This window comes from Monodon monoceros, unplaced genomic scaffold (genome assembly GCF_005190385.1).
Source record: "Monodon monoceros isolate NGI ecotype Baffin Bay Population unplaced genomic scaffold, NGI_Narwhal_1 Super_Scaffold_22, whole genome shotgun sequence".
NCBI lineage: Eukaryota > Metazoa > Chordata > Mammalia > Artiodactyla > Monodontidae > Monodon > Monodon monoceros.
The window spans coordinates 46,554,872-46,571,837 of record NW_021703779.1 but is presented as its reverse complement, the minus strand read 5'-3'; the positions used below and the strand labels follow the sequence as shown (position 1 = coordinate 46,571,837).

At 42.6% G+C, this 16,966-nt stretch overlaps 1 protein-coding gene across 3 annotated transcripts in view; it reads left to right on the top strand.

The window, feature by feature from the left end:
* Positions 1-16,346, top strand: part of PHF8 (PHD finger protein 8) — a 100,729-nt gene extending 84,383 nt beyond the window's left edge. For all 3 annotated transcript variants that reach the window (XM_029240713.1, XM_029240712.1, XM_029240711.1), the window contains 3 exons: positions 8,646-8,755; positions 12,453-12,789; positions 13,742-16,346. In XM_029240713.1, coding sequence (XP_029096546.1) covers positions 8,646-8,755; positions 12,453-12,789; positions 13,742-13,830 — 536 coding nt within the window. In that variant the 3' untranslated portion in view covers positions 13,831-16,346. The remainder of the gene's footprint in view (positions 1-8,645; positions 8,756-12,452; positions 12,790-13,741) is intronic.
* The last annotated feature ends 620 nt before the right edge of the window (positions 16,347-16,966 follow it).

Here is a 16,966-nt window from a genome sequence, read left to right as displayed (position 1 = left end):
GTTGGGTGCATAAATATTTACAATTGTTATATCTTTTTCTTGGATCGATCCCTTGATCATTATGTAGTGTCCTTCTTTGTCTCTTCTAATAGTCTTTATTTTAAAGTCTGTTTTGTCTGATATGAGAATTGCTACTCGAGCTTTCTTTTGGTTTCCATTTGCATGGAATATCTTTTTCCATCCCCTTAATTTCAATCTGTATGTGTCTGTAGGTCTGAAGTGGGTCTCTTGTAGACAGCATATATACAGGTCTTGTTTTTGTATCCATTCAGCCAGTCTGTGTCTTTTGGTGGGAGCATTTAGTCCATTTACATTTAAGGTAATTATCGATATGTATGTTCCTATTCCCATTTTCTAAATTGTTTTGGGTTCGTTATTATAGGTCTTTTCCTTCTCTTGTGTTTCTTGTCTAGAGAAGTTCCTTTAGCATTTGTTGTAAAGCTGGTTTGGTGGTGCTGAACTCTCTCAGCTTTTACTTGTCCACAAAGAGTTTAATTTCTCCATCAAATCTGAATGAGATCCTTGCTGGGTAGAGTAATCTTGGTTGCAGGTTTTTCTCCTTCATCACTTTCAGTATGTCCTGCCACTCCCTTCTGGCTTGCAGAGTTTCTACTGAGAGATCAGCTGCTAACCTTATGGTGATTACCTTGTGTATTATTTGTTGTTTTTCCCTTGCTGCTTTTACTATGCTTTCTTTGTATTTAATTTTTAACAGTTTGATTAATATGTGTCTTGGCGTAATTCTCCTTGGATTTATCCTGTATGGGACTCTCTGTGCTTCCTGGACTTGATTAACTATTTCCTTTCCCATATTAGGGAAGTTTTCAACTATAATCTCTTCAAGTATTTTCTCAGTCCCTTTCTTTTTCTCTTCTTCTTCTGGAACCCCTATAATTCGAATGTTGTTGCGTTTAATGTTGTCCCAGTGGTCTCTGAGACTGTCCTCAGTTCTTTTCATTCTTTTTTCTTTATTCTGCTCTGCAGTATTTATTTCTACTATTTTATCTTCCAGGTCACTTATCCGTTCTTCTGCCTCAGTTATTCTGCTATTGATCCCGTCTAGAGTGTTTTTAATTTCATTTATTGTGTTGTTCATCATTGTTTGTTTCATCTTTATTTCTTCTAGGTCCTTGTTAAATGTTTCTTGCATTTTGTCTATTCTATTTCTAAGATTTTGGTTCATCTTTACTATCATTATTCTGCATTCTTTTTCAGATAGACTGCCTATTTCCTCTTCATTTGTTAGGTTTGGTGGGTTTTTATCTTGCTCCTTCATCTGCTGTGTGTTTTTCTGTCTTCTCATTTTGCTTATCTTACTGTGTTTGTGGTCTCCTTTTTGCAGGCTGCAGGTTCGTAGTTCCCGTTGTTTTTGATATCTGTCCCCAGTGGCTAAGGTTGGTTCAGTGGGTTGTGTAGGCTTCCTGGTGGAGGGTACTAGTGCCTGTGTTCTGGTGGATGAGGCTGGATCTTGTCTCTCTAGTGGGCAGGTTCACGTCTGGTGGTGTGTTTTGAGGTGTCTGTGGGCTTATTATGATTTTAGGCAGCCTCTCTGCTACTGGGTGGGGTTGTGTTCCTGTTTTGCTAGTTGTTTGGCATAGGTTGTTCAGCACTGTAGCTTTGTGGTCATTGAGTGAAGCTGGGTGCTGGTGTTGAGATGGAGATCTCTGGGAGATTTTCACCGTTTGATATTATGTGGAGCTGGGAGTCTCTTGTTGACCAGTGTCCTGAAGTTGGCTCTCCCACCTCAGAGTCACAGCACTGACTCCTGGCTGCAGCACCAAGAGCCTTTCATCTACACGGCTCCTCAATTTGGGATGATTCGTTGTCTATTCATGTATTCCGCAGATGCAGGGTACATCAAGTTGATTGTGGAGGTTTAATCTGCTGCTTCTTAGTCTTTTGGGAGGTTTGAGGTCTTCTGCCAGCATTCAGTAGGTGTTCTGTAGGAGTTGCTCCATGTGTAGATGTATTTCTGGTTTATCTGTGGGGAGGAAGGTGATCTCTGCGTCTTACTCTTCCACCATCTTCCCCTCTTTCTCCCCAACATTCTTTATTTTCGAGTCTATTTTATCTGACATGAGTATTGCTACTCCAGCTTTGTTTTGATTTCCATTTGCATGGAATATCTTTTTCCATCCCCACACTTTCAGTCTGAATGTGTCCCTAGGTCTGAAGTGGGTCTCTTGTAGACAGCATATCTATGGGTCTTGCTTTTGGATCCATTCAGCAAGCCTGTGTCTTTTGGTTGGAGCATTTAATCCATTCCCGTTTAAGGTATTTATCGATATGTATGTTCCTATGACCATTTTCTTAATTGTTTTGGGGTTGTTTTCGTAGGTCCTTTTCTTCTCTTGTGTTTCCCACTTAGAGAAGTTCCTTTAGCATTTGTTGTAGAACTGGTTTGGTGGTGCTAATTCTCTTTGATTTTGCTTGTCTGTAAAGCTTTTGATTTGATTTATCATCGAATCTGAATGAGATCCCTGCCAGGTAGGGTAGTCTTGGTTGTAGGTTTTTCCCTTTCATCACTTTAAGTATATTATGCCACTCCCTTCTGGCTTGTAGAGTTTGTGCTGAGAAATAAGCTGTTAACCTTTTGGGAGTTCCCTTGTATGTTATTTGTCATTTTTCCCTTGCTGCTTATAATAATTTTTCTTTGTCTTTGATTTTTGCCAGTTTGATCACTGTGTGTCTCAGCATGTTTCTCCGTGTGTTTATCCTGTATGGGACTTGCTGTGCCTCTTGGACTTGCGTGGCTTTTTCCTTTCCCATGTTAGGGAAGTTTTCGACTATAATCTCTTCAAATATTTTCTCTGGTCCTTTCTCTCTCTCTTCTCCTTCTGGTACCCCTATAATGCAAATGTTGTTGCATTTAATGTTTTCCCAGAGGTCTCTTAGGCTATCTTCATTTCTTTTCATTCTTTTTTCTTTATTCTGTTCCACAGCAGTGAATTCCACTGTTCTGTCTTCCAGGTCATTTATCTGTTCTTCTGCCTCAGTTATTCTTCTATTGATTCCTTCTAGCGTAGTTTTCATTTCAGTTATTGTGTTGTTCATCTCTGTGTTTTCTTTAATTCTTCTAGATCTTTGTTAAACATTTCTCTTTTTTTGTTGTTTTTTTGTTTTTTTTTGCGCTACACGGGCCTCTCACTGTTGTAGCCTCTCCCTTTGTGGAGCACAGGCTCCGGACGCGCAAGCTCAGCGGACGTGGCTCACGGGCTCAGCCGCTCCATGGCACTTGGGATCCTCCCGGCCCGGGGCACGAACCCGTGCCCCTGCATCGGCAGGCAGACTCTCACCCACTGTGCCACCAGGGAAGCCCTGTTAAACATTTCTTGCGTCTTCTTGATCTTTGCCTCCGTTCTTTTCCCGAGGTCCTGGATCATCTTCCCTATCATTATTCTGAATTCTTTTTCTGGAAGGTTGCCTATCTCCATTTCATTTGCTTGTTTTTCTTGGATTTTATCTTGTTCCTTCATCTGGTACATAGCCCTCTGCCTTTTCATCTTGTGTATCTTTCTGTGAATGTGGTTTTTTTTCCACAGGCTGCAGGATTGTAGTTCTTCTTGCTTCTGCTGTCTCCCTTCTCTGGGTTTTTTTTTTATTATTCTTTTTTTTAAAGAATGATTAGTTATTATTTTAAACAGATTTTTGGCTGCACTGAGTGGCATGCAGAGCTTCCCCGACCAGGGATTGAACCGACACCCCTGCCGTGGAAGCATGGAGTCTTAACCAGTGGACCACCAGGGAAGTCCTGTTTTTGTTTATTTAGGTATATCCTGATTTCTCCTTTTTTGAAGGATAGTTCTGCTGGATGTAGAATTCTTGGTTGACAGTGATTTTCTTTAAGCACTTTGAATATGTCATCCTACTGCTTTTTATCCTCCATGGTTTCTGATGATCAGTAAACTGTCAATCTTTTATGTTATGAGTCACTTCTGTTTTGCTGACTTCAAGGTCCTCTCTTTGTCTTTGGTTTTGGTTATGATATGTAGTCTCTGAGTTTATCTGACATATAGTTTGTTGAACTTATTGGATATGTAGATTAATTTTTTATCAAATTTGGAAAAGTTTCAGGCATTATTTCTTAAAATAGTCTTTCCACCCCTGTTTCTCTCTCCTTTTGGGCCTCCCATATGCGTACGTTGGCAAATTTGATCCATCCCACAGTTCCCTTTGGCTCTGCTCATTTTCCTCTTTCTTTTTTCTTTCTGTTCGTTAGACTGGATAATCTCAATTGATCTTTCTTGAAGGTCACTAAGCCTTCCTTCTGCCTACTCAAATCTGCTGTTGAAACCCTCTAGTGAAATTTCCATTTCCGTTACTTTTCAACTCGAAAATATCTATTTGATTCCTTTTTATGGTTTCTGTCTGTTTATTGGTATTCTTTATTTGGTGAAACGTCATTCTCATACTCTCATTTAGTTCTTTAGACATGATCTCCTTTAGCTCTTTGAACATGTTTGAAATAGGTGGTATAAAGTCCTTGTCTAGTAGGTCCAACTTTGTTCAGGTAGTCAGAGAGAGTTTTTATCCATTACTTTTTTCCTGTGTGTGGCTACCCTTTCCTGTTTCTTTGCATATCTTCTAATGTTTTTTGAAAACTGAACATTTAAAATAATGTGGCGACTCTGGAAATCAGATACTCCCTACTTCACTCCCCAGGGTTTGTTTTGTTGCTGCTTGTTGTTATTTGTTTATTTACAGAATTTGTTCAGAAAAGTCACTAAAGTAGCAATTTCTACTCAGTTAGCTTAGTGGTCAGCTAATGATTGGACAGAGATTTCCTTAAATGCCTGGAACCAGTAAATCTCCCAGTGCTTGACAAGGGGCTCTGTGTGCATGTTGGGACATACCTTCAGCACTCAGGCAGGCAATTTACAACTGTGCCTTAGCCTTCACTTCCTGCTTTGCAGCGCCTCAAAGTCAGCCAGAGGTGAGTGCCTGGTATTTCTCAAGTCTTTCCTGATCATGCACACAGCCCCTATGCATGCATATGGTCTTTTAGATTCCCAGAAATATGTGAGAGCTTTTCTAATCCCCAGTGGATATCTCATTCCTCAACTTTTCCTTTTCAGCTTTTGGGTTGGTCTTTTGTTTGCCACAACTGTTATCCATCACCTTAAGCATCTGTGACATTAAGCGCTTGCCTTTAAATATTTTTGATAAATGCTCCCCAGGGAGCACTAGGCTTTGGAAGAAAACTCCAGCTCCTTTCTGTTCCCTACATCACTGGCAATGTGGCCTGTTATTTTTCAAGGCTATCACTGAGCTGGGGAGAAGTGGATGGGTCTAGGGCAAGTTAAAATGCCACAAAGCTCACTGCTTTTACTGAGATTCAGCGCTTTTTCTTAAATAAATGCTCTCCAGGTAGCTGTAGACCTTTGGTTAATTTCCAGAGTTCTGAAAAATTTTATTATGACAGTTTTTGCCAGTTTTTTCATTGTTTTAATTCAGAAGTGACGTTTTAGAAGTCCTTAACTTTGCCTTTTTTGTGGATTTCATCCATCATTACATACTAAATATTAGTTCAGTATGCATCTCTATGAAAATGACTTTTTCTTTCATAACCATAGTTCCATCATTTGACACCTAAGTAAAGTAACATTTACTTCCTAATATCATTTAATACCAAATCCTTATTCAAATTTCCTCCAGTTGTACCAAAAATAGCTTTTATAATTTGCTTATTTAAACTAGGATCTATTCAAGGACTACACATTTCATTTGGTTATTATAATCTCTTAATCTCATTCACTATTTAAAATTTTTTATTATGAGAATTTTCAAACATCCATAAATGTAGGAGAGTACACAAACACCCATATTCTCAATACTTAGATATCCTACAGTTGTAATATTTTTCTGTATTTGCTTCATTATCTGTATCTGTCTATAGTTTTTACTGAGCTACTTCAAAGTACTTTACAAAGCTACTACAAAGTAACTGAGCTACTTCAAAGTACTTTACAAAGCTACTACAAAGTAATACTTCAGTATCTCCTAAAAATAAGAATGTCCTCCTACATAACCACACTAACTCTGTTATACTTAACAGTTAATAATTCCCTAAGATCTTCTAATAAACCATTCTATGATCAGATTTTCTCAACTGTCCCTACAAAATGTCTTACATAGTTTTTTTTCCCCCCTAAATCCAGATCTAATCAAGGAGGTTAATTTTTTTCAGATTAAAACAACTTGCTTATGTATTATACAGGTCAGGAATTTAGAAAGGACACAATGGGGACAACTTGTCTCTACTCCATGATGTCTGGGGCCTCAGCTGGGATAATTTGAAGGCTGGATGGCCAAGAGTTTGAATCATCTGAAGTCTCATTAACTCACATGTCTGGGGCCTGGGCTGGGTGGACTCAAAGACTAGAAGTACCAAGCAGAGTGCCAACATGTGACCTCTCCATGTGACTAGCTTCCTCACTGCCTGATGGCCTCAAGGCAATCAGACTTCTTATGTGGTTGCTCAGGGCTCTAAGTGTGAGTGTTCCAGGAAGCAGTGCAGAAACTAAAGTTGCCTTTTCTGACCTAGCCTCAGAAGTCATGCAGTGTCACTTCTGTCACATTCTATAGGCTACAAATGAGCCTGCTTAGGTTCAACGGGAGGGAACATAGACCCCACCTATTAATAGGAAAAATGTCAAAGAATTTGGGGCCATGTTTTAAAGCCACCACACACACAAAACTATGGAGAACGATATAAAATATACCCAAGAATCCATGACTGAAAATTGTGCGTTAACATTTTTGCTAGATTTGCTTCAGATCATTTTTTAAACAAATATCAATATCACCTTTAAAGAAAGGACTTCAACCTCCTGAATTGCCTGTTCTAAAATCTGCATACTGCTTATACAGAAAGTCTCCTTTATAGCAATAACAATAGCTAACCAACCAATGAATCTTTAAATCTAGGTCAGATACCACCACCACCTCTTTTTTTCCTGTGACATTGACTTTTTTCATTAATTAAAAAGAGTAAAATCCCATACACTCACCAATGAGAATCAACAGTTGTAAAGATTTTGCCATATTTGATTCGTCTATAACTTTCTTCTTTTTTTAAAAACTGTCTAAAGCAAATCCCAGATAGTGTCATTCCCTCCCACCCCACCATGTACTTCAGTATGCATCCCTAAGGTATACATTTTCTCACATAACCACTGTCCTGTCATCATACATAACAAAATTAATAATAATTTGATAATTCCTTGATGTTATCTAATACTAAGTCCATAATCAAATTTCCTTAATTGTCTAACAAAAAAAGGCATTTTCATAGTGGATTTGTTTAAATCAGGATCTGAACAGGGTCCATATGGCATTTGGCTATCACGTTTTTTGAATCTCTCTTAATCTAGAGAAATCCTTTTTTGTTTGATGCTGTTGATTTGTTATAAAAACTAGTATAATTGTCCTTTAGCACATCCCACCTTCTAGATTTGTTTGTTTGCTTCTTTGTGACATTGTGTTTTTAAAGAAACCAGGCCAGTTATCTTATAGGATGACTGTTTGCCCTCAGTGTCATTTAACTTTTTTTTTTTTGATCTCTGTTTCCTAAAAACTGGAAGTAATATGAACTGCTTACTTGATGTTAGGTCTTGGCAAAACTGCTTCCCAGGTAATGCTGTAGATTTCCTATTGAATTGCATTAGGAGGTGCATGAAGTTGGCCATCTTTCTGTTAGTGACAATAAGGGGTGATCTCCTGATCTCATCATTGTAAGGTTAGTTTTTTTTCTCAAGACTAGCAAGTCATCTGTGAGATAATACTTTGGTACTGTGTGAATATCCAATTCCCTAGAATCAGTTATTTCATTAGGGCTTACAAACGTGTGATTTTCTAATTTTGTCATTCCTTTTACATTTATTAGCTGGCATTCGTCTGTAAAGAACAGCTTTCCCTCATCATCTGGGGCTGTTTGGTTATCCTGAAATACACTTCCTATGTAAAATGTGGGATGAGTAACTTTTTTGATTCAAGATTGTTAAGGCATTATATAAAAAGGTTATACAAGAAGGTGATCTTCTTTAGGAACTCATAACCTGGTTATTAGATAGATTAACACACATCAGCATTAGGGAATGAGACAGGATAGTATGTGCTATGTATTAAGTGACTTGTACATATGTTCAGGGGAGGGGAGGGTTCAGTGTGAGCCAAAGAGGTCCTAGACGTTTTGCACAGATTGATTTCAGCTTACTTTTGAATAATGGACAGGTTTTAAAGAGGTGGAAAAAAGGGAAGAGGGTACTCCAGGCAGTGTAGATGATGAGGATGAAGGCACAGGGAGAGAGGATGAGCTGTACATGTTCTGGAGGTGTAATAAGGAAGCCATTCTGTCTGGAGAAGCTGAGGATATGGGAATGGAAATAAGGTTGGGGAGGTAGGTAGGGAGCAGAACATGGACAACTTTACATGCCAATTCAGGGAAATTAACTTTTATTCTTTAATCAGTGTGTGCTTTGTGTACCTTGGGCATTTGTGAATTAGCTTTTTACCCGATGGGAAGCAAAATCTGGCTTTGTAAAAAGCTAGAAGCAGGAAAACCAATGAGACCACCTTTGGGGGGCTCAGAGGTAGGGAATATGATTGTCATTCAGATAAATGTCTTCATTCTGTTCCCTCTGCAGCCCGTGTGACCCCAACTCTACCAAAGCAGGACCGTCCTGTGCGTGAGGGGACTCGGGTAGCTTCCATTGAGACAGGCTTGGCTGCAGCAGCTGCAAAGTTGGCCCAGCAGGTAAGTGCTGACACTCAGGCAATGGCCCTGCCACTGATTCCAGTTTGATTTGGAGCCTCAAAACTCAGACCTCCAGGCTGACAGGATCTCACCATTGTCTCATTGGGAAGTGGGTAACTTGTGATCTTTATCCATGGCAATATCCCAACTCCCTCCTATATCCTACATATACCAACTCAGTGACAAGCTACTTCCACAGAGCACACCGTTGAAATGATTTAGGATGAAAGAAAATAGGGGGCCAGAGAAAAGCCCTTGAAAATATCACTTGCCTTTCTGGGTGTGTGAAAACCTCTCAGATGGGAAGGACCAAGTCTGTCCTTGGGTGAGAGTTCTTGTCTTCAGATGAAGCTCCAAGGAGGTGACTCAGTTGAGTACACTCAGTTTCTCAGTCTCTCATCAGTATCGGAATTTGGTTTTTTCGGGGAGAGGCTTTTCTTGTCCTCTGTACCAAATACTTTGCCTGATCTTCACCCCATGCTTCCCAAGAAAACTTCACCCACTAATTTTTGTCCTAGAATCAAGTTAACTTCCTAGCATGTTACAGTTTTCAAAGTTCTTAAATGTGCTTGGCAACCCTGAGAGCAGTTGGAAGTGAATCTTGTGGTTCTCTCCTTACCAGTATCCCCTTAGATCCTCATGCCACATCCTATAGCTTAGAGCATTTATTGAGCATCTGCTTTATGTTAGGTGCTTCCATGTGTCTCATGTAATCTGCTCAATAACCCTTTTCAATAGGTAATATTTTCATCATTTTACAGGTGAAGAAAATGAGGCTCTCTTTAAGTGACTAGTCCAGGATAATACAGCCAGTAAATGGAGGAGACAAGATTCAAACTCATATCCTCTAACTTCAGATTTCATGTTACTTGCTATTAAAATAAAGTGAAATAGTTAAATGTTTATATAATTCAGTAATTACATCCTATTTAAATAAAATTTAATAGAATGATGTTTTTCATATGATGTTCTGTGGAGTTCCAGAGTTTAGAAATGTTTTGGAGGCTATTGATGGAAGCCAGCAGAGACCAACCAGTACAGGCGGCCATTCTTTGTCCAGAACTTTTCTCTATTATGTATATCCTAGTGCCATGTAAGATGTAATTTGTAAAAAAAGGAAGTTTGACTGCTTTAAATGAACAAATTAATTAAAGGTTTGAAAACTACTCTTAGTGCCTTCTGTGGAGCTCACTTCTGTGGAGTTGATCAGAGATGACCTCAAAGAAGAGATTTGAAATTGGGAAGGGTTTTGCAGGCTAAGCTTTTGGAGGGGAAAGGGAGGCATTCCAGGAGAAGGGGATTCCTTGGTAAGCACACAAGGCCCTCTTGATTTGCCCTCTGGTTACCCCTCCTCCCTGACCTTGTGTCAACCCTTCATGCATGCCCTTTACACCACCCATACTATTGCATTACGGTACTCATTGTTCATTCAATGTATCAGACTGTCTCATGCCTCTGTGCCTTTGCACAGACTGTTCCCTCTGCCCATTGGGAATCATGCCCTCTCAGATGCCTTTACCTAACACCCCTTCACACCATCCACCACCAGTTTATTTCAGTGGCCTTCTGTGCTTCCATAGCATTCTCATGGTACTTACAATCATAAGTGTACTTTTCTTTGTTCCTTATTAAACTGTAAGGGCCTCAAGGGTGAAGACATATCTAATTTGACTTGGTATCCCTACTATGTTAAGCATGTGTTTAGTCATTGTTGGTTGAGTGAATGAATGAATGAATAAAAGAATGAACAGATCTTTTTGGATTGGAGGCTTCTTGTTGGGGAATGGAGTAAGATAAATAGAGGTTAAAAAATGAATTCTGGAGCCAGCCTGCCTGAGTTCAAATCTTCTCCCTCCCACTTGAGCAAGTTACTTAATTTCTCTGTGCCTCAGTTTCCTCATAGACTCTGTCTGAGGATTAGATGAGGTAATATATGTAAAAGCTCTGAGAACAGCACTTGCCACACGGTAAGTACTGTAGACACATTAGCTTTTCATCATTATCACTACAGGTTGGCTAGGTATAAGTGGCCAGACGATGGATGACCATAAATGTCAGGGCAGGGAGTCTGAACTTGGGTGGGGACTTGTTGATGGCCTTTTGAGATAAGGTGAAAGTGGCCCTGTCATAAGATAGTCTAGTCTTCTGTGGGGGGGATCTGGATGATGTATATGAAAGGGAGATTGGCAACAAAGGTAGAAAATTTTAAACTATGTGATCTAGGTATGAAGAGATAATTTCTGGATTCAGATGAGAGAAATGGGGGCAGAAATGCAGTTCTTGGTATGGATGGAGTAACAAGCATTTTGGCTGATAAAAGAGACTCTGAAGACAGATGGCTTGGGTCTGAATCGCAGCTTGGCCACTTACTGTTCCTATAACCTTAGGAAAGTGACTTAACCTCTCTGTGCCAGTTTCTTCTCATAAAAATGGAATTATAATTCTTTTTTTCTCATGCTTCATAGGAGTATTAAATGAGTTAAATTATAGAACAGTGCCTGGCATATATTACTAATATTATTATTCTCGTCCCACAAAAATTCCTAAGGTAGCCACAGCCTGTCAGATCTTCCGAAGGCAGGAGTAGGCCTGTGTTGCCAAGAGAAGGCAAAGAAATGTAATCACTGAGTTGGTCTCTGTGGCTGTGTAGCATTTCAGAAGGTGAAGTCATTCACATGCTCTCAGCACCACCTTTCCAGGTTCTCAGGGGTCCAGGTGCCCACTATAAAGGTACCCACTACACAGTGGATAGTATATTCATAGAGCAATGGATGGATGAAATCTAAGATATTGTGAGAAGTGACACAACTCCTTATTCATCCCTCCCATCCAAAACTGAGATTTTAAGATCCAGTGACCTGGAAGACTGTCCTCTATTAAAAGAAAAGACCAGCAAGAAGAAGAGAAACCATTGTAAGAGATGAAGATAGAATAATAGTTTGTCATTTGTTGAGTACCTACTATGTGCTATGTGTTTTATGTCATTATTTAATCTTTCCAGCAGCACTGAAAACCAGCTATTGTTTTGCCCATTTTACAGATGAGGCAATTGAATTTCAGAAAGGTTAGTAACTTGACCAAGGTCATCCAACTTAGGGAGCACAAGCCTAGATTTGAACCCAAGTTTATCTCATTCCAAAGCTGCTACTCTTTCACTCGCAGATGTCCCATTTTGAGAATTGTGCAGGGTGGGTGTTCACATAGACCTAGTTGAATCCTGAACCCAACAACTGTTCAGCTGTGAGGCTTTGGGCTCATGTTACTTAATATCCCTGTACCTCAGCTTTCTCATCTGTAAACTGAGGGATTTTCCTTCTCAGGGCTGTTCTAAGGAGTAAATGAGGTCAAACATATAAAGTGCCTCAGCTGCTGGTGTAAATTTAGCTATTATTATTAGTCATGTCCATGGTTCACCTCATAAGTGGCAATTTTAGGACCAAAACCCAAGTCTCTGAACTCATTTACCCTTCTGTTGCCACTGTACTGGTTAGTAGCAGTGTTGACTTAAGAATGGTTGGTACCAAAGGACCTGAGGTATTGGAAGGCCTGTGTGTTGTGTGTACATATATCCAGGCTAAGCTTAGAGTAGGGGCAGGTTGTAGAACCACACTGACCACCGTCTAGATTCCTTTCTGGGAAATTTTCTTCTCTTTTCTTCACTCCTAAATTCTCCCCTCCCATTTGGCTTGTGTTTCAGGAGCTACAGAAGGCCCAAAAGAAGAAATATATCAAGAAGAAGCCTTTGTTGAAGGAGGTAGAACAGCCTCGCCCTCAAGAGCCTAATCTCAGCGTGGCAGTACCAGCCCCAACTCTGGCCACTACACCCCAACTTTTCACCTCCTCCTCACCCCTGCCTCCCCCTGAGCCTAAACAAGAGGCCCTCTCAGGAAGTCTTGCTGACCATGAGTATACTGCTCGTCCCAACGCCTTTGGCATGGCCCAGGCAAACCGCAGCACCACACCCATGGCCCCGGGTGTCTTCTTGACCCAGCGGCGCCCTTCAGTTGGCTCCCAGAGCAATCAAACAGGACCAGGTATGACTGCCATATGGTTGTAGAACTGAGAAGGATCTTAGAGTCACTGGCTTCAAACCTTTAAGCATTCTGGTAAATGAGAACACCTGGGAGGGACAGTGATGGGCAACCTAAGATACTTGGACTTGACCTCATAGGCCATGAAGAGACATTGACTGGTGTTAAGCAGAGACAAACCCAGATGTGGGTTTGGGAAGATCCTTCCGGTAGGCCAGAGTGAAGGGTGGGTTGAAGGTGGGAAGTCTAGGAAGGAGGCACGTACACAAGTCCAGGCTGCAGTGAAGAGAGGCTAGGGCTCTGGCAGAGGGAATGAAGGAGGGGATAAATTGATCAAATATGGAGGAGGTCACATGGGACACGTGATTGATGTGGTGATGTGGTGATGAGGTGATTTGATGTGGGGAAAGAGGAAGCGGGGAGGGCTCAAGCCCTCCTTTTCCTCACTTTGGCTCTGAAAGCCCAGTCCCTAGAGTACGCAGCTCAAGGGTGATGAGATTGGTGCGGCATTGGGATGATGAGGATGGGGTTTCTAATGAAACAAGGCCCTGGGAGTGGCAACTTCAGGGACACTGAGCTATAATCACTAACCAGGCACTTGTTCAATCCTGGTGGGCAGGATAAGAAGATGGAGAGGCACAATCACCTTGCAGAAGTTAGGAAGGAAAATGATTGGGACCAAAGAAATCAGTGGGGAAAAGTAACCAGACAGAGTAACCAGGGAGTCTGTAGCCACTGCAGGAGGTCATAGGAGGAAGAGCCAAAGCATGTGGTGTTGGATTGGAGTAGTTAAGGAGGGCCCCTTGGCCCAAGATGGTCCTGGAGCCAGGCATAAGGATGGGGAGACTCTGTGGGCAGAGGAACAGAGGAGGGGGGTGGCCCAAGGACAGCTGGTGCTGGAGCTGCTGCTGGCACCCTTGCCATACCCTTTGCTTACCTCTCCCTTCCCCCACAGGAAAGCGTCCCAAAAAGGGCCTGGCTACAGCAAAGCAGAGACTCGGCCGTATCCTGAAAATCCACAGAAATGGCAAACTGCTTCTGTGATCCCCTTTGTGTCCTACCCCTCACCCCTTCACCCCCATTGCCTTCTCCGTTGTCAATTCTCGGGGCACTCCTGGATCCTGCCTGCCCCGGACAAGGTGCTGAGGCGCATTGTCCTGCTTTCTTGGAACTGACCAAAGGCACGGACTCTCCCATGGGCCCCTTCACCTACTCCCTCAACTCCCTTCCCCACTTCCACTGGAGCATCCTGCCTGCCTTTTGCATATCTCTGAGTAGCCAGTAAATGGGAGAGGTTTCCAGCTGACTAGAGCCCTCTTTTCTGCTGCCCCAATCCATTTCCCTTTCACCAGCTTTGTCTGCCCTTTACTGTCATCCCCACTTAAAGCTGGAAAGCAGGACGAGGAGAGGCATGAGGAGAGCCTGGGCCCCTCGGTATTTCCCTGGTCATGAAGTGGGAGGCCCAGTGCTCAACACTTTCTGTGGCTCCATCCCTGTCTCCAGAAGCCTGCCCACCTCTGCCCATTCTCCTGCCTCCTCTTAGCCCAATGGATGTGTCCCACTCAAGACTCGTTCCTGGGAGAAGGCTCTGGCCTCTGCCCCCTCTTGCCAAATGCTTCATGGAAGTAAAGAGGAGGGCCCAGAGTCTTCTTACTGCCCCACCGTGGGCCATTTCCAGAGTGGCCTAGAAAGGCCATGGGCTGACTTCATTCATCCTCGGGAGGAAGAGAGATTCCTGTCACTTCTCAAGGTGGGGAGAGGACCAACACCCAAGACTTTGACCGAGACTTTGTAGCCCATTGGAGGAAACTACTTTTGGGTGGCTACAGACGAAGCCACCTCTCCCAGGGTGAGCTCCAGGGATTTGCCTAGAGTTTGAGGTCCTGCAGAACATTATCCACAGAGCTTTGGCTGGGCCCCAGGATGCAAAAACCATCTCCCAAACGCCTTGAAAGCATCTGCCACTGAAGCAGATAGCCCTTGCTCTACAGCCTGATCCCTTCACCCGTACCACAGAGCACAGCCTGGACCTTCTGGAGAGGATGTGGCAGGACAGCTCACCCCAGGTTCTCCATCAGGAGCCTCCCTGCTTCTCTCCCCACCTTGAGGTCTTGGTCTGAAGAAGACTTCAGAACTCACATCTTCACTCCTGGACCTTTACACTCCCAGATGTCAGGTGGACGCTCAGGCAGAGTGCTGATGTGGGGGGAGCCCGAGCCTAGGAGCGGAGATGCCCACCTGTAAAGGAGCAGATCATCTGAACCTCCCACCCCCTCTTCCCTTTGTGAATGTTTCTATTGTCCAGACAGTGCCCACCCCCTCCCTCACCCTCCCCCAGCTCCCTCCACCTCCCACCTGTCTTGCCTCCCTGGTGACCTGGACTGGATGGAGAATGTCTCCCTCTCTCCATTTCGGCACGCCCAAGTGGAGTGCTTCATTGTCTTCTACCCCCCACTTTAACTTCACCTCAGTTTTCTCAGTGCTTCTGGGGAACTTAACAGCTACTGTGCAGGCCACAGGGAATATGTGAGGCTTCCCTGGTTGTCTTCGTGTCTCCAGTTTGTCTTTCTTTTCTCCACAGCCCATCTACTCTCCTTCCTTGGAATCAGGGGTCCCTTAGCCCCATTTCCTTTTCCTATCTTGGGGGCCCCAGGGGCCAAGCAGTCCTCCATCTATTCACACCAAAGGCAAAAAAGCCTGGCTACCTCCCCCTTAGCACGTGAGGTTCCCACTCCCCTTCCCTCTGTTTCTGCCCAGCTTTGCTTTTCTTGGGGATTTCAAAGCAACAGAGGGTAGTGAGGGGAGGGAAGGAGGGCAGCCTGTGTCCCTGTGTAGGCAACTGCCTGACTAGGCCCTGACTGCTGTAACCAAGACCAGGACCCCAGCCCTTCTGCCCATTAACACCCCCCTCCCCTTGATCTTTCAAAGGCAGCTAATTGCTAGCATATCCCCCCTGGTTCCAGGCCTCTTTCCCTTCTGTTTCTTTGTTAAAAGTTTTGTGGAGCTGAAACCCAACCTCCATTTGACTGGGTTTCTGTTTAATTTAGTTGGGCTCTCAGAGCTGGCTGTTTGTTGTTTTGTGTTTTAAATGAAAAGCAAGTTTACCCTCAGATTTACGCTTTTCCAAAGAGGCTAGTGTGCTTTTTTTTTTTTAATGTTTCAGGTTCTAAGTGAAGTGAGTTGGGGAGGGGTTGGGAGTGGTTGTAACCAAGGTTTAGAACATGATGAGAGAGTTACCTCTGGTCTCCAATCCCCAGCACAGAGCTGGGGCTTGGATAGGGGGCAGGGAGAGAGGATTTCTATTCACCTTTAATATATTTTTACAAAAAAGCAATTTAAAAACAAGCCCACCGCTTCTGTACATGTCTAAATATATTTTTAGAAGTGGGTAGGATTGTGAATTTCTGATGCAGGGCCTTTTTATAAACAGGTTAGAATAGCATCATACAGACTTCTCTGTTGGTTTTTTTTCCCCTGTTTTTTTCTTATGTTGTGTTACTAATGTAATTTATATATTTTTTTTAGATCCTCCCTTTCCTATAGAGATAAAAGTGATTTATCTTGGCAATTGCTTTGCTCAGCATTCTTTTTTTTTTTGGTGGTGGTGGGAGTGGTGGGGTGTTGGGGTCTAGGAGTACTGCCTTCTCTTTACATTCTGTCTTTCTCATCAACTCACCTCTTCCCTAGTGCACAGCCTTATGCCTGAGGTGGGGAGGGGACAGGATCCCTGCCCTCACAAGAGACACAGTTCACACACCAAAAACAGTCAAAAGTATAGTGAGCAGAAAAGAAAGGGGTGCAACAATTCAAAGGGGCCTGACAAGTTTGTTGGGAAGGCTTTCCATGGCTTCCGTGGGCAGTTTTTACTGGCTATACCTGTATCCTCTTTCTGTGAATGTGAGGTTGTGGGGTTTTATTTTTTCTTCCCCTTCTCTCTCTCTCTCTCTGACATGTTTCTCCAAGCTGAACTTGATTACTGTGTTTAGGGCCAGTGCAAGGGATATAATTATTAGAGCTAGCATATCATGCTCATTTCCTTGTGCCAGATACTGCTCTTAGTGTTCTATGTATATTGATTCATTTCATCATCACCAGTATCCTCATGCTACTGATGAGGAAACAGGCAAAGGAAACTTCCGGCATCACACATCGTATATTGTGGAGCCAACCTGGTTCCACA